Source organism: Anarrhichthys ocellatus, unplaced genomic scaffold (genome assembly GCF_004355925.1).
Source record: "Anarrhichthys ocellatus isolate YVR2014 unplaced genomic scaffold, GSC_Weel_1.0 scaffold218, whole genome shotgun sequence".
NCBI lineage: Eukaryota > Metazoa > Chordata > Actinopteri > Perciformes > Anarhichadidae > Anarrhichthys > Anarrhichthys ocellatus.
The window spans coordinates 14232-33357 of record NW_022280248.1 but is presented as its reverse complement, the minus strand read 5'-3'; the positions used below and the strand labels follow the sequence as shown (position 1 = coordinate 33357).

The 19126-nt window shown below is 44.3% G+C and overlaps 1 protein-coding gene across 4 annotated transcripts in view; it reads left to right on the top strand.

Annotated features, from left to right (window-relative positions):
• The window catches only part of LOC116400921 (plexin-B1-like), a 110365-nt gene that overhangs the window by 78521 nt on the left and 12718 nt on the right, over positions 1 to 19126 (top strand). For 3 of the 4 annotated variants that reach the window (XM_031879030.1, XM_031879029.1, XM_031879031.1), the window contains 15 exons: positions 2069 to 2225; positions 5961 to 6069; positions 10205 to 10313; positions 11616 to 12581; positions 13144 to 13278; positions 13393 to 13515; positions 14715 to 14808; positions 14944 to 15110; positions 15294 to 15445; positions 16150 to 16255; positions 16368 to 16504; positions 16787 to 16963; positions 17070 to 17283; positions 17374 to 17616; positions 18834 to 19013. In XM_031879030.1, the coding sequence (XP_031734890.1) occupies positions 2069 to 2225; positions 5961 to 6069; positions 10205 to 10313; positions 11616 to 12581; positions 13144 to 13278; positions 13393 to 13515; positions 14715 to 14808; positions 14944 to 15110; positions 15294 to 15445; positions 16150 to 16255; positions 16368 to 16504; positions 16787 to 16963; positions 17070 to 17283; positions 17374 to 17616; positions 18834 to 19013 (3069 nt within the window). The remainder of the gene's footprint in view (positions 1 to 2068; positions 2226 to 5960; positions 6070 to 10204; positions 10314 to 11615; positions 12582 to 13143; positions 13279 to 13392; positions 13516 to 14714; positions 14809 to 14943; positions 15111 to 15293; positions 15446 to 16149; positions 16256 to 16367; positions 16505 to 16786; positions 16964 to 17069; positions 17284 to 17373; positions 17617 to 18833; positions 19014 to 19126) is intronic. The other variant, XM_031879032.1, reaches the window with a different exon arrangement.

Below are 19126 nucleotides of genomic sequence, written 5' to 3'. Positions count from 1 at the left end.
GCCGGAAGATCAACTGTGCGCTGGCTAGGGAAACTGTGTGTGTGTGTGTGTGTGTGTGTGTGTGTGTGTGTGTGTGTGTGTGTGTGTGTGTGTGTGTGTGTGTGTGTGTGAGGGAGTGCGTGAGAAGATAGTGATCAGAGCCCTGTCCTGTCATATCCTGGTGCAGGAGAGAAGTTACAGTATCTGTCATCTGTGTAGAAGATGGTGCCTATGGATAGCAGCAGAGGCAAAAACATTTGTACAATACACAAAGACAGTGTTACATCATGGGAGAGGACGACTCAAGAACATTTCGTCTTTTAAGTCCAAGTACAATGGGTGGGTGTGAGGTAGACAAGTTGGGATCACATGCATATTTCCCTGGGATTGTAAATGTTAGAGATGCACTGATACAAGTACAAGTACTAACGTGTAGAAAAGAGGTTCAACACAACGCAGTCGGCTCCCTTTAGGAGCCGACTGCCTTTAGGAGCCGACTGCTTATCTGCTAAGCAGAATGCCCACAGCATTTGAGCAAACTTTGGAGGCCAGCTATAGCAAGACTGTATGGAGAATGAAAAATCTGAAAAGGTAACTTTTGCTGGCTTGATCCAGTGATGTTTGGCGATTTGGTGACAATTGCTCAAAGTGTGTTGGGGGAGCAGTGGAGTAACAGATTTTTTCTGAAAATTACAGTTAAATAGTTACAGACCAAAACGTAACATTCATGGTTATACCACCACCATCCGAAATTTCTGCTTTTCTGTGTCTCATGAGATAACAGCTTGAATATCTTTGGGTCTTGGGTTTGTTGTTGGACAAGTCGAGCAATTTAATGACAGCTTGAGCTTTAGGAAATCGTTATGAAAATTTCTCAATATTCCTTAAAATCTTATGGACCAAATCAGGAATTAAAATCATACTAAATAGTCATTTTTATTTATTAAAAGAAATCTGGTACTATGATTTGGGGAAAGAGTTTACTTTAAGAGTTACTAATTGATCTGAATGGAATCAGTTAAGGTCCAAAAATCAACACAAGGTGATCTATGTCCTACTGCCATCCTACAGTGGAAGCCACAGCCACCGGAGGGAAAAACAATAAGGGCTGACACGCTGACAAAATGCCTGTTGCTAGCAAAAAACGGGAGATTTCTGCACGTCAAAGGAATTTTGTAGCACCCTATGTCTACCAGTCTTTCAATCGGAAGATCAGAGGTTCGATCCCCCGGCTCCTCCAGTCCATGTCGATGGGCAAGACACAACCCCTGATTGCTGTCAAAGGCTGTGGCTGTGCCTGTGGTGTGGTGTGGTGACCTTCAGTTCTGCTGTTCAGCAGCTTATAATAACTTAGTTCCGGGTTCTTAAATTTGTTGGTGGTGTGTCCCACCACACAGCGACTTTGTGACAAGGAGGCACCTTCACACAATGCAAAGTCAATGGAGAGTGATGAATTGTTTTCTCCCCCGGTGTGGGCGGGACTCGATTGCGCTCTATACTCTCTGATTGACAGATGATATCTTGGAGCTGTAGACGCTAACACAAATACTACATGACTGAGGAGGGACGGTGGGGCCAAAATAGAAAGAGGAGTATGATAATAAATCAAGTATGATTCATTCTCCTGCAGCAAGGGAATCCATTTCAGTTTTCAAATCAAATGACTTCACATTGACATTTACAAGTGAGCAGATCCGATGAATCAGTCATCATGACCTTCAGTGTCCTCTGTAACAGCACAGGTGTGGCCTCAGTAATGCAGAAGTTTCTGTCCGATAACTACATCAATAACTAACAGTTTATGTTCCAGACGGGGAACTAAAGCCGTAATCTATACTGTCGCCGAAGCCACCAGACTCCATCGGAAAAAAACTGTAATTTTATCTGGTGGAACAAAGAAATTGCTGATCTACTGCTGCCTTGATCGGTTGAGATGATCTTATGAGCTCCATTCCTACACGTATAAATGTGGTTCTAAAACAAACATGGATCTGATGAGGGTTTTGAAGTCTCCCACATGTACAGTAGCGTTGTCTGAAGTGATCTAATAGGAGTTTGAATCGGTGTTTGTTTTTTTGTCTTTCGCCAGGTGTCTCTGTCAGTCGCTGGACTTCCAGTGTTACAGAAAGGCGATTCCTACTCCTGCTTCTTCCAGGACACTAACAGTCCTGCCGCTGTCACCGACACTGGGGTCACCTGCCATTCTCCCGACACCAGCCGAGTACCCGCGGTGCCTCCGGGACAGGGTGAGTGCTCCTCAACCGCAGACCTGAACGGTCTTTGTTTCTAGAACAAAACCGATGAAGCTGAAGTTTAATTACCGGTTTGAACTTTTCAACTTTGCGATAGGAGGATTTGGCTGCATTCTGTTATGAGATTGTTTGCATGCCCAGGCAGACCATACACGTATGCAGTCCAATCCCTGCATCCATGAATGTAGGCTAACCCAATCCATTTCCCCTAAAACCAGCTTACACAGCAGGGAGTAATCTGTATTTTAAAGCATACAACTCCCAATAAATGTATTTCATCGAGGGATTCTATGCTCGATATGTGCTTTGGTTTTCCCTAGTTTGTGTGATTGTTTAGTGAGCTGAGAGCTGCTGTTGTTATAAGTCAGCGGCAATGATAAAAGAAGATTTAAGGGGCTTGTTAATAAAAACTGAAGCCTCTACAGAGGTCACCCTCACCATAACATTCACATGATTTGTGTTTGTTGTGTGTCTCTCTCTCTCTCTCTCACACACACACACACACACACACACACACACACACACGTACGTTCCCATGCCAGCATTCCTGAAACTTGCAGCTTGTTGTAGTTCTCAGGGTGCGGGGCTCAGGAAGAATCAGCCCGGGGGGGTTTACTGAGATATGGACACACAGGCTGCATTTAAGGATCTATCTGTGGCTTACCTTTACTTAAAGAGGGTTAGTGCCAGTGCTTACTTTACAACAAAAAAGGGCAACTGTTGCTTTAAAGTTGGAGATCAGATTCTCACCTGACTGCTGCCTTTTTAACAATGCTTCTCATTTGCACTGATGCAAAAACACATTGTACCATTTTTTAACTCTGGGTAGGCCGGACAAGATAACTCTTTTTGTTGGATGAAAAAGCCCAGGAAAAAAGTGAGAAAAAGTGAGATAAATGATATTGTCTGAATGTTATTTTAAAATATATATACTGTATATTTAATAAAAACATATAGATAAAATAAAACTATGCAGCCAAAACAATAACTAAAATGGACTCTTGGGCTCCGTTAACAAAAGTGTGCAAGTCTGCGCTATGCACAAATCTTAAAATGTTAGAAAAAGGCTGTTTATTCTGGCATAACGTTTTTATGTAAACACAATGGCAATGTTGAGGTCTTCTCCATATATTGTACGATAAATGTTCACGGTGACATGGATTGGAGGCGACCGGTACATTTTTTTATATTACCCAAACTGTGTGTAGTAAACATAGTTTGCTAACCGACTTCCTTGTTTCGACTTAGCGTGAGCCTCCGCAGACGGAGTGTGACCAACGAGTGTAACCCAGAGATTGTAGGTGTAACCGGTAAAAATCCATAAACCAACCTCCACAGGGCAGAGGAGGGATTGTAATTATCTGTAAACTCATACCTCATATTCATGGACTACTTTGTCTTTTTACAAGTTATTATTACAAGCATTATAAAGGTTGAATATCCTGTAAACTATTTGATTTGGCTGCAAAAAATAACTCAAAGATTTTTAAGACCTCCTGTTTCTAAAACATTTAAAACAAATTGGCCTCCTTAGTATAATCCCTAGACATGTAAATGGTGTTTTTATCAGTGAACTATGTGAGACAGTCAATAGATCGCTCGCCAAGTTACATACGTTCAGAGGTGCACGACCAAGCGGCGCGTCCACTTGCGTAGTTGTGTACTCAGTTTTCCTGTGCAGTGAGGAGTTACTGCCAACACTTTAGGCATGCTCACAGTTTTATGCACACAGCCTGTATCCAGAAATGTTAGGTTCAAGAACCTCTCGAAACTGTGGGGGAAACCGCACGTGGTCCAGCCTTGCCAAAAAGTCAGCCGGTTTCAATTATAATCAAAAGTATTTAATACTACAGAAGCTAAAACAAAGTGAATTACACTATTTACAGTATCTATAGATATATATTTACAGCATCGATATAGAAATATGATCAGCGCGGAAAAGCAGTCATACACACCACCTGGATGACAATGAGATGAACAGCAAGAATGCTATTTCTGAATTTCTGAGCAGTTGTTCTAAACTGGTCTGGCTGCGGGACCCACCATCACCCCTTAATGACAAGCCACAACCCACGACCCAAATTATATATATATATATATTATGTGGGTATATCTATATTCAAGAAGTCTAGTAGTAGTAACGTCTCTGTGTGGTAAACAACTGTCAAATCAAATAAAGAAAGTACACATCAATTATATTTTAACAAATATTATTCTAATTTTTCAAATTTAACTGGATGGATTATAAATAATACATAAATAAATGTTCTTCTCATTTCAAGTAAAATAATGGCTGGAATAAAGAATGAATTACGTAACACAATTCATTTTAGAAAAATGATTTTCACTGAATTGCCATGCAGCTTTAAACTCAGTTCATTCAGGGTGAAGTGAAAAAGCCACAACATTATATTTTTCTCATCTTCCAAAAAGAGAAATTAGTGTTGGAAGAATTCACCTATACAAGTCTGTCCAGTCAGAGTCTAATGACTCTGGTCTCTCTGGCCATTTTTCTCTTTTGGAGATCATCCTATGATTTGACTTTCACAACTCTCACTACAATAGCTCTGCTATCTATATCCTCGTCTCTCCCCATGTGTCAAGGTGTGTCTACATCTCACTCAAATCAGGAAACTTGTCAGAATGCCCATATTTGATTGGCTGAGCTGCATCACGTGATGTGATTCACAACGCATTGGTCGGTGTTTTTCCTGCACTGCTGAACAAGTACCGTAAATGCTGGAATAATTCCGCTGCATAAAAAATGCCCTTCAAAATAAAATCACAACTTTTTTTTTCTTTCTTTTTTTTTCTTTTTTGTCAGGCAAAAAATTGACAAACCACTGAAAACGGGTCCGCGACCCACTTTTGGGTTGCGACCCACCAGTTGAGAATCACTGAGCTAGAGGACCACTGAGCTAGTGTCCCTGTAAATGCCTGTCTGGAAATCCCTGTCTGACCCTTGGCTATTTCTGACAGTTTTAATACATTCAATGACTGTCTTTTATGGCTTAACACTTCTATGGTAAACATACTGTAAACATACTATACATTCGATAAGGATTTGCAACTTTTGGCAAAAACTTCACAAGCATAATTGGCATAGCCCAAGTACTTGCTAACATTTTACTATCCACCTCCAAGGTGCTATAAATTCTACTAAGAAACACTTCTAACTATAAATTCTAAAGCACACCTAATTATGAATCCTAAAACACACCTCTAATTATGAATCCTAAAACACACTTCTAATCATAAAACACTTCTAATTATAAATCTTAAAGCACACTTCTAAACCTAAATTTCCTACAGAAACCATGTAGATAAAGCAATGTTGTCCTGCACCTGACCTCAGACATTACATCAGTACAATATTATTGTAACTAATGGTCAAAACTATGAAAACAATATCCAAATGTAATAATCCATAATGTTGTATGAAGTGTACCCATGCAGTGTATCCTCATGCAGTGTTCTGTGTTGAGCAGTGTGTGACAGAAGGGAAGCCTCTGAGGCCTGTCCTGTCTCTGTCTGGAGGCTGCACATGGCTCTATTAGACCTCTGTGGACCAAACCTTCTCTCAGTGTTTTGGGAAACATCGTACTCATCCCAGACTTTCCGAATCGGAGACGATAAGCCCTGGGAGAATATTTCCAGAGCCCCGTTCGCTCAGCGTAAACATGATGGGGTTTCCTCACGCCGTCTCTCTCTGTGTTTTGTGCTCCTCAGACTTCATCACAGTCACCCTGTCTCTTCGCTTTGGGGACGTCACCGTCACAGCGAGGGATTTCACCATCTACGACTGTACCGCTGTGAAGCAGCTGTCCGGCAGCGTGCCGTGAGTTAACCATGATTTATCTGCTCTCCTGTCTCCTCCCGCTCTGCTCATTGCAGACCTCATAATCAAGTCTCCATCCGAGTCTGTTGGTCTGAATTTTGCACCCTGTTCAATCTTTGTCCCTCCATCAATTCACCTGTCTTTTGTCTGTTTGTCGATCCTATTTTTATCCTTACCTTTATTCAATGAAGTTCTCTCACTGAAGTATTCCGAAACCTCATATCTATTGTAACGTCATGAGAAGTTCCTAGGGCTGGTGGGGGTGGGGTGGTGCGATGGAACTAACAAAACCAGGCAAAAATCAAAGGTTTTCAGAATAAGGTCACGTTTTATTCTTATTCTGCTCCACTACTCAGGAAAGTCTCTTCATCAAAAATCCAAAACAAACAAACAAAAACGTCCAAATGGAGATAATGCGTCGTTCAACAGAACCGTACTAGACAAAAACTCAACTTAAAGTGTCCTCTGCTTTCTTCCGACAACCGGGTCTTCTTCCTCTGAAAACCTCCTCACTGTGGTTTGGAACTTGTTTCCAGGTAGGTCTCCGTGCTCCTTCACGCCGTGTGCTCGCTCCTCTCCTCTCCTCCTGCAGCCCTTAAGTCCGGCCTCAATCAGATCAAGTGGAAGTAGCACCCATCTACCACCTGGCCCCGTGTGATGCCACACTATACAAACCTCAGGCTGAAGAATGCCACGTCCGTGTGATTTGATCACTAGCATAACCGACTCTCCTTGCTACGTCAGGCTACCCGCTCCACTCCGTTTGTGGACACGACATCCTGCTGTCGGACATCAGCAGACCACAACATATCAAATGTAGCAGTGTCAGAGGTTGTATTTGGGACCTGAAACAATTAGAAACTCTGAATACAGCTGCAAACATCAGCAGCGTGTCACCGGAGCAGCACCGCACTGACAGAAATATAGAACAATGATTTGACATCTTTTAAAAAGCAAAGTGGCCGGCCCATAGATGTTGGAGTGAGAGAATCTACATTTTCTTTTTTTTTTGGCATGAAGGTATTTCTCTGTAGGGTCCTTTCCAGCATGATATCAGACACTTATAATAACAATCTGAGTCTGTCAGTGGCAACAACAAGCTCTTTTATTGGACGAACATTGACTGTGAGGAGTTGCCCCAAGACATTACATTACAGTCCATTTAGTAGCTGCAGTTTGCAGCCTTCTCCCTCAATACTGGATCAATCTAAAACATTGTTTCCCTATTAGTCACTTAGACACAAAAACATGGGATAGTGTTGTTGGGAATAACATAGCCTGACACGGGTTATCAGCAATATGTTGGGAACGTAAAGGAGCGTGTTTGGGTTATCAGCATCTAAGAGACTAAGTTCTTGACATCAATAGAATTATTAATGTCAGTAACAATTATTAATGATTATTAATAATAACGGGGCACCACAGGGACCAATAACCAAACAATAAACTAAGTCTCATAATTAGTGTTCACTCACAATGTCAATAGTCTGAGTACTATTACACATTCAGAGTGAAAGTGAAGGTTTAAGTTCGAGCACAGACCACATATACAGCTATTATTACAATACATGCACAAAGTAATCACAGACAGCTGCTCTTTAAAATATAAGAGTTTATTACGTTCTAATACTAATGATCTAGTCAACTAATATCTAAACTAACAACAACTATACATTTATGAGCACGCTATCTAAAATCAACAGACTATTGAAAAGAGGGGGGGAGTGTGTGTGTGTGTGTGTGTGTGTGTGTGTGCGCGTGCGCGCGCGCGCAGGGGGAGGAGCGAGGTAACAGCTCAGCGACGTATGACGTAGTTGGGACGTGGTGACGTCTCATGCGCGAGACTCAAAATGGCGGATAGCCAACAGAAGACCCGGCGTCTATACTGCCGGTAGCCGTTTAGCACGTAGCTACATTAGCTCAAAGCTGTGTGTGTGTGGATTAGTAAAAGAGAAGGGAAAGGAACAAAATGAAATAAAACAAAAGATTAAGATCCTCCGCGCCGCGCTGGAGTTCGGTAAACTGTTCTCCCAGCCAGAGGAGCAAGAACCGGGCTCTTTGTCACAGACGCGGTTCCGACCTCTGACCTGAGACGCAGTCCCCGACCTCACTGCGGCAGTCTCGACACGAATCACAGTAGCATGGAATACACGCTACTTCTACACAACACTAGCAATTTCAGGGATCGCCAGTGTCGGTGATCATAAAGCATATGTTGCCCTCCCGTCAGTGTATGATGACGGGCGCACCAAAGAACGGCAGCAGACACCTTGAATACAGTTTAAACAAATGTTTTATTGAGGGTGCCTGTTCTCTACATTACACTCTTCTCTTGCTGTTCTTCTTCTGAGAAACTTTACAAGGAAGCATGAATACCATGCACAGACAACCCCCTAGTGGTGAGATGGCGACACCTGCTGGCCGTTTTAACTATAACACACATTACAATATAAAATTAGTTCGTCAAAAATCCATTTATCTCACACATATACCACGTCATAAAAATGAACAGTACTTTAAGCACACAAACAAGATAAAATAAACACAAATGAAACTCTCTCTAACTCTGCCCAGACTCTATTTTGCCTTACGGTACGATGCGATTGTGGTGATTGAGGGGGGTTCTTCTGAGCTTCGATGGGCACAGGCAGCACGGATGCGGGCCGCGGGAGGTGTTCTCTCGGTAGGAGAGAATCGCTATCGTCTGGGTAAGGGATTTTTGCGTCCTTATGGCCGGAGCAAACGAGGCGCTTGGTGGAGAGTGGAAGTTCTCTCTCTCTCTCTCTGAAGAAGTCTTGCTTCTTCACTTCTGCAGGACTAAAAAGGGGTTCGCTTCGTGGATACGAACAAAGATAAAATAGACAGTTTGGTGAATTCGGCCAGCGAATATAAACTGTTGGACCTAGGTTTGATTAAAAAGAAGAACAACGTTGCATGTGTGCCTCCTGCTACCCCGGAGGGATCGATGGAAAAAGCCTTGAGGTGGGGGTTGCAGGTAGTTTTTGTAGAACAGTGGCTGAACCACAGGGGTCCTGGGGTGTCTTGGCCATCGGCCAATTAGATTGCAGCGCTGCTTTCAAGTAACTTCAGGGAAGCATAGTTTTTTGGGGGGGGGAAACTCACACCCTAATGTGAATTTCTTCAGAGTTGGGGGGTTTGGTGCTCAAACTACAATCAGGATGAAACCTTTGCTTGCAAAAGGGAAGGCCTGACTCTCTTTGTTCCACAGCCCATGTCGAAGCCATATAGTCAGATCCCAACAGTGTGGTCCAGGTTGTTCCCCTTTAAGTGAAACAGGGTAGTTGTCCCTTGGGAAGACGGGCAGACTGCAGTATCTGTACGTGGTTCACCGGTCTGAACCGCTCGAGGATTTCCTTCCTCCCTAAGAGAAAAGTCTTAGTGCGAGAAAATTGGTGAATCCCATAAATTCTCTTGTACAAATATGTTCCTGCATGAAGCCATTGCTTATTCATCTTTTCGTTCTTCTTAAGCAACTTTCAGTAGGCTCAAAAAACAAATAATATCCCAAATAGCTGTGTGTAGCACTCCCGCTGGGTCAGGAATTACAGCCACATAATTCTATCAGTACTGTGTTTACAACCCAGTTCACAGTGAACTGGGTGCTCTGCAGGTGAGGACAACTCCCAGTAACAGAAAGGGAAGAAAGCTGTTCTATTTTGATGACTTGAAGAAGACGTTAATGATGAGCCCTGATCAAAGTGAACATCACTGTGTGGAATGCTGGTTTATTGTCCTTCCTGACCTCCTCTGTGTTTCCACACATGCTCGCTCTATCAGCCTCTCTCTCTCTCTCTCTCTCTCTCTCTCTCTCTCTCTCTCTCTCTCCGTCCGAGGCGGCCCTCCTCTGCTCTGATAAGAAACTCAATTCAATTACATCACTGACCTTTTTTTTACCACTGGGGCCACATCGGCAGCAATTGGATTACTCTGTGTGGTACACACTACAGTAGCTGTATCTCATTTTGTCCTGCAATACTTCTAATAGACCTCTCTCCACCTTTCTCTTCATCTCCTCATACCTTTACTTCTTTTTTGTCACCTCTCTGTAACATCCTTCCACTCCAGGCCGTTATCTTTGTCTCTGATCTGTGCATCCTGTCGTTTCTGCGTGCAGTTGCCGTGGTTGCGTTCTGAGCCAATGGGGCTGTAACTGGTGCGTTCACCAGCACCTGTGCACCCACAAGCCCACCTGTGAGGAGGGGGTGATCATCTACAACCAACATGTAAGTTACACAGAATGCACAGCACCCATGGAAGACGTCATCCGATCACGTCAGGACGTATAACTGTGAAGTCGGTACGCTTCCAGATGGGATGTTAGCCAGAACACATGCCGGGGGGGTCAATGTATCAACTGTCAACCAGAGGTCTCCTTCATCTTCCCCCAACACGGGAGTAAAAGTGAAGAGAGGAGGAAAACCGAGTCTGTCTGAGTCCTGTTAAGTTCCTGCTGATTAAAACTGCTTCAAAATAAAATCTTTTAGGTAACAAAATAACAAGGGACTTTTATTGTGAAGAATTTATAAGAAATGAAATGTGTTTACCACTTAGCGGCTATTCTTCAATAAAACAGTTCTACTAATACTGCAGGGAGGAAGAGTGAGCAGCAAATAGAACGGAGGACTTTTATTGTGAAGAATTTATAGGAAATGATATGCTCATCCAATGTTTCACTTCCTTTGACCAGGAAATATATCCGATCACTATCTGATCAGGCAGGTAGCATTGAAGTGTCAAGTTTGGACACACATATGGACACAGCTGAGATCTGATCTGGTGAATCTGATCACAAGTCACATTGAAAAGAAAATTGTTTCTACGGCCTAAAATACACACAATCACAACTGGTGCACCTTATTACACATAAGACATTTGTACTCGTAGTGTACAAGTTATTTTGGATAAGTGTTGTATTGTAAGTCGATCACACACGAGCTAAAGGGTTAAATTGACTGTAGAGTTTTCTGATGTGGGTTGCTGTAGATCAGAGGAATGGTGTGAAACCATTGGCTGGAATGTGTTCCTCGCATCACCTCCACACACAGCGTGCCTTTCAGGAAAACATCAATTATATCTTTAATACACATTCTCTCCTCTTCATTCAACTGCTGCACAACACAGTCACTCATTTAAGTTCTGAGATAAAACAGGTGCCGAACAAACAAAAAGCTTCGGCTACGGGTTCAGTCATGATGCTTTTTCAAAATAAAAGCACTAGAATGTGTTGGTGGGTTTGCACTGACTACTTGAATCTGGTAAGTAAATTAATGGTTTTCCTATTTAGATAGAATGTATTTTTGGATACATTCATCAGTGCCCATACATGTTTTGTTGGGCCTCATATGCCAAAACAAGCATTTACTTATAACAGAAGTCATTGCTGTGTCATAAGCAGTAGGTCATGTTTAACGTCACATTTAAGTTCAGTTATTGTTTTTTCCATTTCCTCTCATCCATTAGTGTTTTGTTTTTTTATTTCGGTCTCACCCTCTCCTCATGTCCTCCCCTCCTCCTCCCTCCCCCAGTTTAAACTCCCCACCTCGGCTCCTCCCACAATCAAACCCATTAAAGTCATCACAACAGCCACTACCACAACAGCTGCCCTGACAACCAGCACCATGACAACCACCACGACAACTCCCACAACAACTATCGCCACGACAACAACTATCGCTACAACAACAACCTCCGCAGCCCCCGTCACTGTGGCAACCACTCAGGAGCCAACCACCCCTCCTGCACCCACTACTCCGCCCGCGACCACCACCAACCCTGAGCCAACAACCCCACCCATCACCCTGCCCCCTCAGCCTGCCAGCACCCTATCGTTCACCAGACCAGCACCCACTCCACCCCCAAAGGTCACCACCGGCAAGGAAGAGGAGACTGAAGCGGGAGAGCTTTTTGTTGACACAGACGGTGCCGCCGCCACACCCACTGTCGTCATGGTAGCCACAGAGTTGGTGCCAGTCACCGTGGCTGATGGTCTAACTGGAGATCTGGACCCCGTGGTGCCTTTGCTCGTCCCGCCCCACGAACCAGATTCCTCCCCCCTGGAGGTGGTGACGGAGGCACCCCCGAGCAACACCCAGGAAGCTGAGGGAGCTCTGAGCCTGGCGGAGCCTCCCACCCCGGCCTCATCCGGCTTCCCCCTGCCGACACCCTTCCCCTTGGGCGAACCTGGCGACTCCGAGCACCACCTCTACCTGGACCTGACCCAGACTCCCACCCTGATGCCCACACAAGACTCCCCTACTGAGGCAGGAATCCCAGGCACCGACCCTGAGGTGCTCCTCTGGCCAAAAGAAGAAGAAGAAGACGTCCACGCCGAGAGCGCCGTCCAGTCAGAAAACGACACAGCCACATTTTCCGCTGCCACCGTGTTGTCAGGTGACGGCGAGGTCGACCACGCCCCCCCATCCTACCCTCACCTGCTGGATACTGACTCAGAGCTGGACTACCAGTATGATCCAGCTGACGCCTTCCTCCCGGTGAGTTCAGCCGCCCTCCTCCCCCTCCTCCTACTACTTCTTCTTCTTCTCAAAGCTTCAGCAGCCTCCTAGCGCTCCCAGCTCCTCACTAGACTCTGTACTCCTGTCCTTGGTTCCCTGCTCCTCCTCTACTGTGTGACACCTGCATTATTTTTGTTATTTTGCTTTTGCTCCAAAGAAAAACAGCCAGCTGCTATTTTTTTATTTTTTTATTTTAAATTTTACATTTAATCTACATTACTTTTAAAAACTAACTTTGGAGGTTTTCTGTTGTGTGTGTTTGCAGTGAATGATGACGTTTACATTCACTGTGGCACGCAGCTGTGCACACCTGGATCGTCTCATTTTTCCACAAGTAAACTCATGCCGTTAGAATGATTTGAAAGATGCTATAATCACTTTAATAAATGACACATTCATGGAAGCAGTAAGTAGTTAGTTTGATCTGCAGCATCACCATGCCACCTCACTGGATCAGAGGAAATAGTGTGCGTGCATGTGATAGAACCAGAGAGTGAGGGGGGGGGGGGCTTGTGTGTTTATACTTTGCCTGTGTTTATAGGGGGACGAGGGCTCCTATGTCAGCTGGGGTTCTTCAGCTTGTCCCTGTGTGGAGAAGGTCCAGGGTTCATCACTGCTCCCTGTCAGAGTGGAGAGGAAGATCACCTTACTGGCTCACAACCTGCACCTCTACCAGGTACCCCACACACACACTCACATTTACACACTCTCAGCCTCAACACATGTCAAGGATGATTCTATCTGCCTGGCTGGTGATCCTTGCACCAAACACAAGTCTTTGTGTGTTCAGGATACGGAGCTGGACTATGAGTGCGTGCTGGTCATCGAGGGGCAGACGGTGGTGGTGGACGCATACGTGGAGACTGATGACATGAATCCATCAAACTTCGACATCACCTGTCAACTACACCAGGTCTGTAAATGTGCACACACACACACACACACACTTTCACACACACAAGATTTCTGTGTTGGTTGATTTACTAGTGGGAACAGCAAATGGTGGTTTAATACTTAATAGTTCCACAATACTGCAGGCAGCAAAACAAACTATTGTCGTTTTAATTAAGAAGTCAGTCAATCATTTTTTTCCATCATTCTATGAGCAACTATGATCTGATTTAGTCTTCAAACGGCAAAAGTGAAAGTAGCTGGTTACCTGCTCTACAGCTCTTCATCGAGCAGCTAACTGTGACTGTTCCTGACTGTTCCAATAAAATGCAGAAAATTACCATTTTTGTTGAGGCATTTTTTGATGAACGATAGCGGTCAGTATCAGCTCTCTGAAAAAACGCATTACATTACTTGTGACTGCCTTATAATAAAAGTCAACTGGTGTTTTGCCATGTAAATGCTTTTAATGACAAGCTACAGTAGTGGGAAATGTCACACAGTTCATAATACTGCAAAATATATAGATATTGCAATACTTTCATCAGTGGGAGAGATTCACTATTCACTAAACAATTCACTATTGTTTTACCTCATTAAGCGATAGATGGTTTGCAGACATTTATTTAAATGAAAATCTTTGAGATTGCCACTTTAATAAAATGTTGTCCAGACAGAGGATACAGACTTTAGCCACTGGGGCACTGTTTACTAACCCGAAGCACCAGATGTTGTTTTACACAGAACCATATGAGAAGCCGTTATTGGAAACAGTTTGAAAAAGGGCAGGCACTTTCAAAAAATATTTGGCAGGTGATTGGATGAACCATCTGTCAATCAAACTCTTCTAGAAATGTCTTCGGTGCTGTTCTTTTTCTCTTCTTTCAATGAAAAACTACTCTACATTTCTGATAGAACTGATGCTATTGCAGCATCTACGCTAACCTCTTTAGGACCTGCTATTGTTGTTTTGAACGAACAGTGGCATTATCGTCACACACACCAAACCACAGCCCTAGCTGCCAATACCTCGTCACAGGAAACTGACTGATCTGAACCACTGTGGTTCGGACACAAACGCACTACTTAGGTCATGTCTAGAAGGTAACCCACAAGATGCGAAACTGTCGCAAGATGGTTGAGGTCTCCAATGGTTGAGGTCAGACATTGAACTCCAATGGTTGAGGTACTTTTTTAAAAATGAAACCATCTTTTGTCCAGTACACATATTTTGCTCCAGTGGAGGAATACAATGCCATGGTGTATGTGAAGAGGAGGGACACCTTTCATGTGGACAGCTCTGCTGATCTATACGGTGAGAACCAGTTTTGATTTGTATGCACTCAACATATGGCTATTATCCTCCGGTAGTCTTCTCTCCAACCACACTCAATGTCAATGCTCTTGCACACTGACTGATGCTGCTCCTGTATGACTGCTCTGCCCTCAGTGACTCTGTATAACTGCGCTGTGGGCCGCTCTGACTGCAGCCGCTGCCACACAGCCGACCACAAGTACGGTTGCGTGTGGTGTGGTGGCGCTCAGGCCAGCTGCTTGTATTCAGACTCCTGTAGCGAACCTGTACAGAAGACTTGCCCCGCCCCCGTCATCCACTCCGTGAGTACTGACCTTTGACCTCTTTGCTCGTTATTTTCATTCAATATTTGACGATTTATCTTCTTATTTAAAAGAGGTCTTGAAGCTCTTGAAGTAATACATTGGCACTTGTTACTAGGGAGAGATACCCTACCCATCCAGAAAGTTTCTAATTACATGATGCTTCCCCCTGACTTCCCTCAGATTGAGCCACTCTCTGGCCTGTTGGAAGGCGGCACCATGGTGACCATCTCAGGCTCCAACCTGGGCCAGAAGGCTGAGGACATCCTCCACTCCGTGTCAGTGGCCGGGATTCCCTGCACTGTCATCCCCAGCCTCTACGAGGTCTCCTCCAGGTACAGACCGACATAGCATAGAAGAGATGTGAATTGAGCATAGACTACAAACATACTCAAAGGCTTTTGGGTTTGTTGTTGTCTTTTTGTCTTCAAAAACCCTATGAAAACGTAAAACAAATAAAAATAAGACAAAAATACTGCGAGAAAGAAGAGCTGCAAAGATTTGTTGATCTCAAGAAATGATGTAACACGGTTTAGTGACACATCAACTACAGAATCAGTTTTCAAAAAGCAACTGACCGAGAGAGTCTTGGATCATATTTCATATATTTTATAAATTCTGGCAATTAAACACCTGATCATAAGGTCAAAATGTGAATTTGTCCAACACTTTTTTTCCTGACCAAATACCTACTAATGGAATTCCCATCAACCTCAGCTGTACTTTGTGTTGACTGATTATCAACAAATTATAGCATGCTAACATGCTGTTTACCTAAACTATTTACACTTCTGGCAATGTGTACATTTGACTTTTGCAATTTATTGATAATCTTCATAGTTTATCTTTTGTTTTATTTGCACTCCTTTCTACTGCAACTGATGCACGACAATTTCCCTCTGGATAATTAAAGTATCTTATCTTAAAATAAATAATGATATGGGTCCTCACTAAAATGTCATTACCTTATCAGATTAACTGAACATTTCCAGGATGCATGTCTGGTTCTGTTTTATTAAGAACTATGTCTGTCTTTCAGGATTGTGTGCAGAACCAAAGCCAGTGGAGGAGAGAAGGTGGGCTACATGTCTGTAAAAGTGAGCGGAGGAGAGTTTGGTCTGTCCAGCCAGACATTCAGCTACCAGGTACTTTAGATTACGTTTAGTTATGGTAGAATACCATAGGTAAGGTTTTATTAACCAGTTGTGTTGTTGAATTAGCAAATGGCTAAAGAATACGTCCTCTCCTCCCTCTCAGGACCCATTTGTGATGGGGGTGTCTCCTGAAAGGGGGCCCAAAGCTGGAGGGACATCCCTGATGATCATCGGACGAAACCTGCTGACAGGACGTCCCTCTGACCTCGGCATCACTGTGGGAGGGGTGCCCTGTAACATGTAAGATTCTCTCTCTGACACACGCACGCACGCACGCACGCACGCACGCACGCGCACACACACACACACACACACACACACACACACACAGGTCCACATTATTTAATGGTTGAATGATTGTCTTGTTGATTCCAAGTTGGCTTTAATGTAGAAGGTGCAAATGCTGCTATTATTGAAGACTTATTCAATCAGTGTGACCCCCCCCCCAATCAGTAGGGGGGGGGGGGGGTCACTCTGGGGTCACTGAAGAATCCCATCATTTATGAATGTGTCTCTCATCAGTGTGTCAGAGGTGCAGAGCTCCAGTGTTCAGTGTGTGACGGGCAGCAGTAATAAGACCGGAGACCAGCGGGTCAGCCTGCATTACGGCAGCAGCCAGCGCCACCTCCACACCTCAGCCTACCGCTACACCCACAACCCCAACATCACCCACGCCACGCCGGCAAAGAGCTTCCTGGAGTGAGTCCGACCTCCATCTCCCAAACCTTCGCTGCTCGTTCCTCTACTTAGAAAGTTGTTGGGGGCCAAAAGTGCCGTGGAATTTACGAATGCTCTGTCTGTTTAGCGGTGGTCGGCTGATCTACGTGTCGGGCCACGACCTGGACGTGGTGCAGAAGCCCCGGATGGTGGTGACCGCCTCTCCCTTTGGGTCCGTCAGCCAGAATAAAAGGAGGAAGCGGAGGAGGAGGAAGAGGAGTGTGGAGAGGACTTTGGGGAGGCTAGCAAGGATGGTCCCTGAACCTATCTGTCCCAGAGACCCACTCTGCTCCGCCAAACAGGTCTGTGTGCACGTTGCGTTATTTTCTAAAATGAAAATAAGTTTCTTCCTCTACTAAAAGTATTTTTCTGCTCCCTCCCTGTCCCATCAGTTCACGGAGCGCTGTGAGGTGAACTCCTCCACCCTGATCCTGTGCCGCTCTCCTATGGTGGACTCCTCCTTCCGGGGCTCAAAGGTCACCACAGAGTTCCTGCTGGACAACCTGCGCTTCGACTTCAGCAGTCTGAACTCGCAGACTTTCAGCTACGAGGCCAACCCCGTCCTGCGGCCCCTCAACCAGCAGGACCCTCTGAAGGCCTACCGCTACAACCCAGGCAGCTTCATCCAGCTGGAGGTCAGAGGAGAGGCGGTGATAGGAAGCAGCTCTGGGAGTAGTGGGAGTAGTGGTCTTATAAAGAGTGGGAGTAGTGGTCTTATAAAGAGTGGGAGTAGAGGTCTTATAAAGAGTGGGAGTAATGGTCTTATAAGGAGCAGCTGTGATAGCATTGTCACTTTGGCACATTTCTATTTTCTTTCAATTGCAACAGATTTTGTTTCTAAGTTGTATTATTGTTGGTGCTGCTGTCGCAAAGACAACCTTTGGTTTTCTTCAGAGCGTAGCAACTACCAACAACACAGTTGGCAGCATAGCTACCGCTAGCAGACTGGCTACAGCCCAGAGCAAGAAACAACCGTTAGAATCTCAATTTGTACTAGAAACCCAGATCCCAGCAGTAGGTTTTGAGAGTTTGCCATCTTGGTTCAGACTGCGGAGCCTCCATGTTATGTTATTACCTTGATGTGTAATTGAACACCTGTCCTCTTCGTCTGTGCTCTCAATGGAGCCTTCAGGCAAACAATAGAGGCAGACGGAACGACATTTCACTTAAAGGGAACCAATCTAGAAGCAGATGGTGTCCTTATGCTACATTACACTGTGCAATCACCATTTACTTCATAATAATACGTTAAACTAATTAACATGTCTACATTTAACTTGTTAACATGGATATTATCATGGTGATGTTATCATGAAAGTTCAGCTGAGGCTGCTGGGTGTTGTAGTAGAAGATGTCTCCAGTCATGGACTTGTCATGTGTACATTTACATATGCCACAAACTCATCGCAGATTCATCCTCTGGTGACCATGAGAGTTTGTTTGTACCACATTACATTTAATCTAGTAGGATATTTCTCACTTGACCAAAGTGTTTGACGTCAGACTGAATGACAAGAGTGACAAAATCAAACTATCTGTCTGGGGGAAAAAAGCAGAAAAGTGTTAACATAGCCTCGGGCAAGTGCTGAATTCAGTGCTGGTTTATCATGAACAACTGACTACAGTCCCGAGTGTCAGCTGTGGTGTTTGTCAGTGTAGTAGGACTTATTATAGTAAATCAAACTTTTACACAGAGAAAGATGTCAGTAATCAACTGAATCCATATTGTCTACTTTTAAATCTAACAAAAAGATTTAAAAAAAATATTATTAAAGGTTTTTCACTTTTTTGTACCTTCTGAAAAACTGAAAGTGAAAGATAAATCAGAAGTTGCGTCTCCGTGTGCTCTCAGGGGGAAAACCTGGACCTGGCCATCACTAAGGACGAGGTGGTGGTGTTGGTGGGGGAGGGTGTGTGTGCCGTTAAGACCCTGACCAAAAACCATCTGTACTGCGAGCCGCCGCCTCAGCAGCCGGCACCAGGACCCAACGGCAAGAGGCGCGAGGGCTCCGATAACCTGCCTGAATTCACAGTGAGTCTGTGCTTTAAACTTCAGAAAAATCTTTACGTCTTCTTGAGCATGAGACACGTCAAGGACTGTGTGTGTGTGTGTGTGTGTGTGTGTGTGTGTGTGTGTGTGTGTGT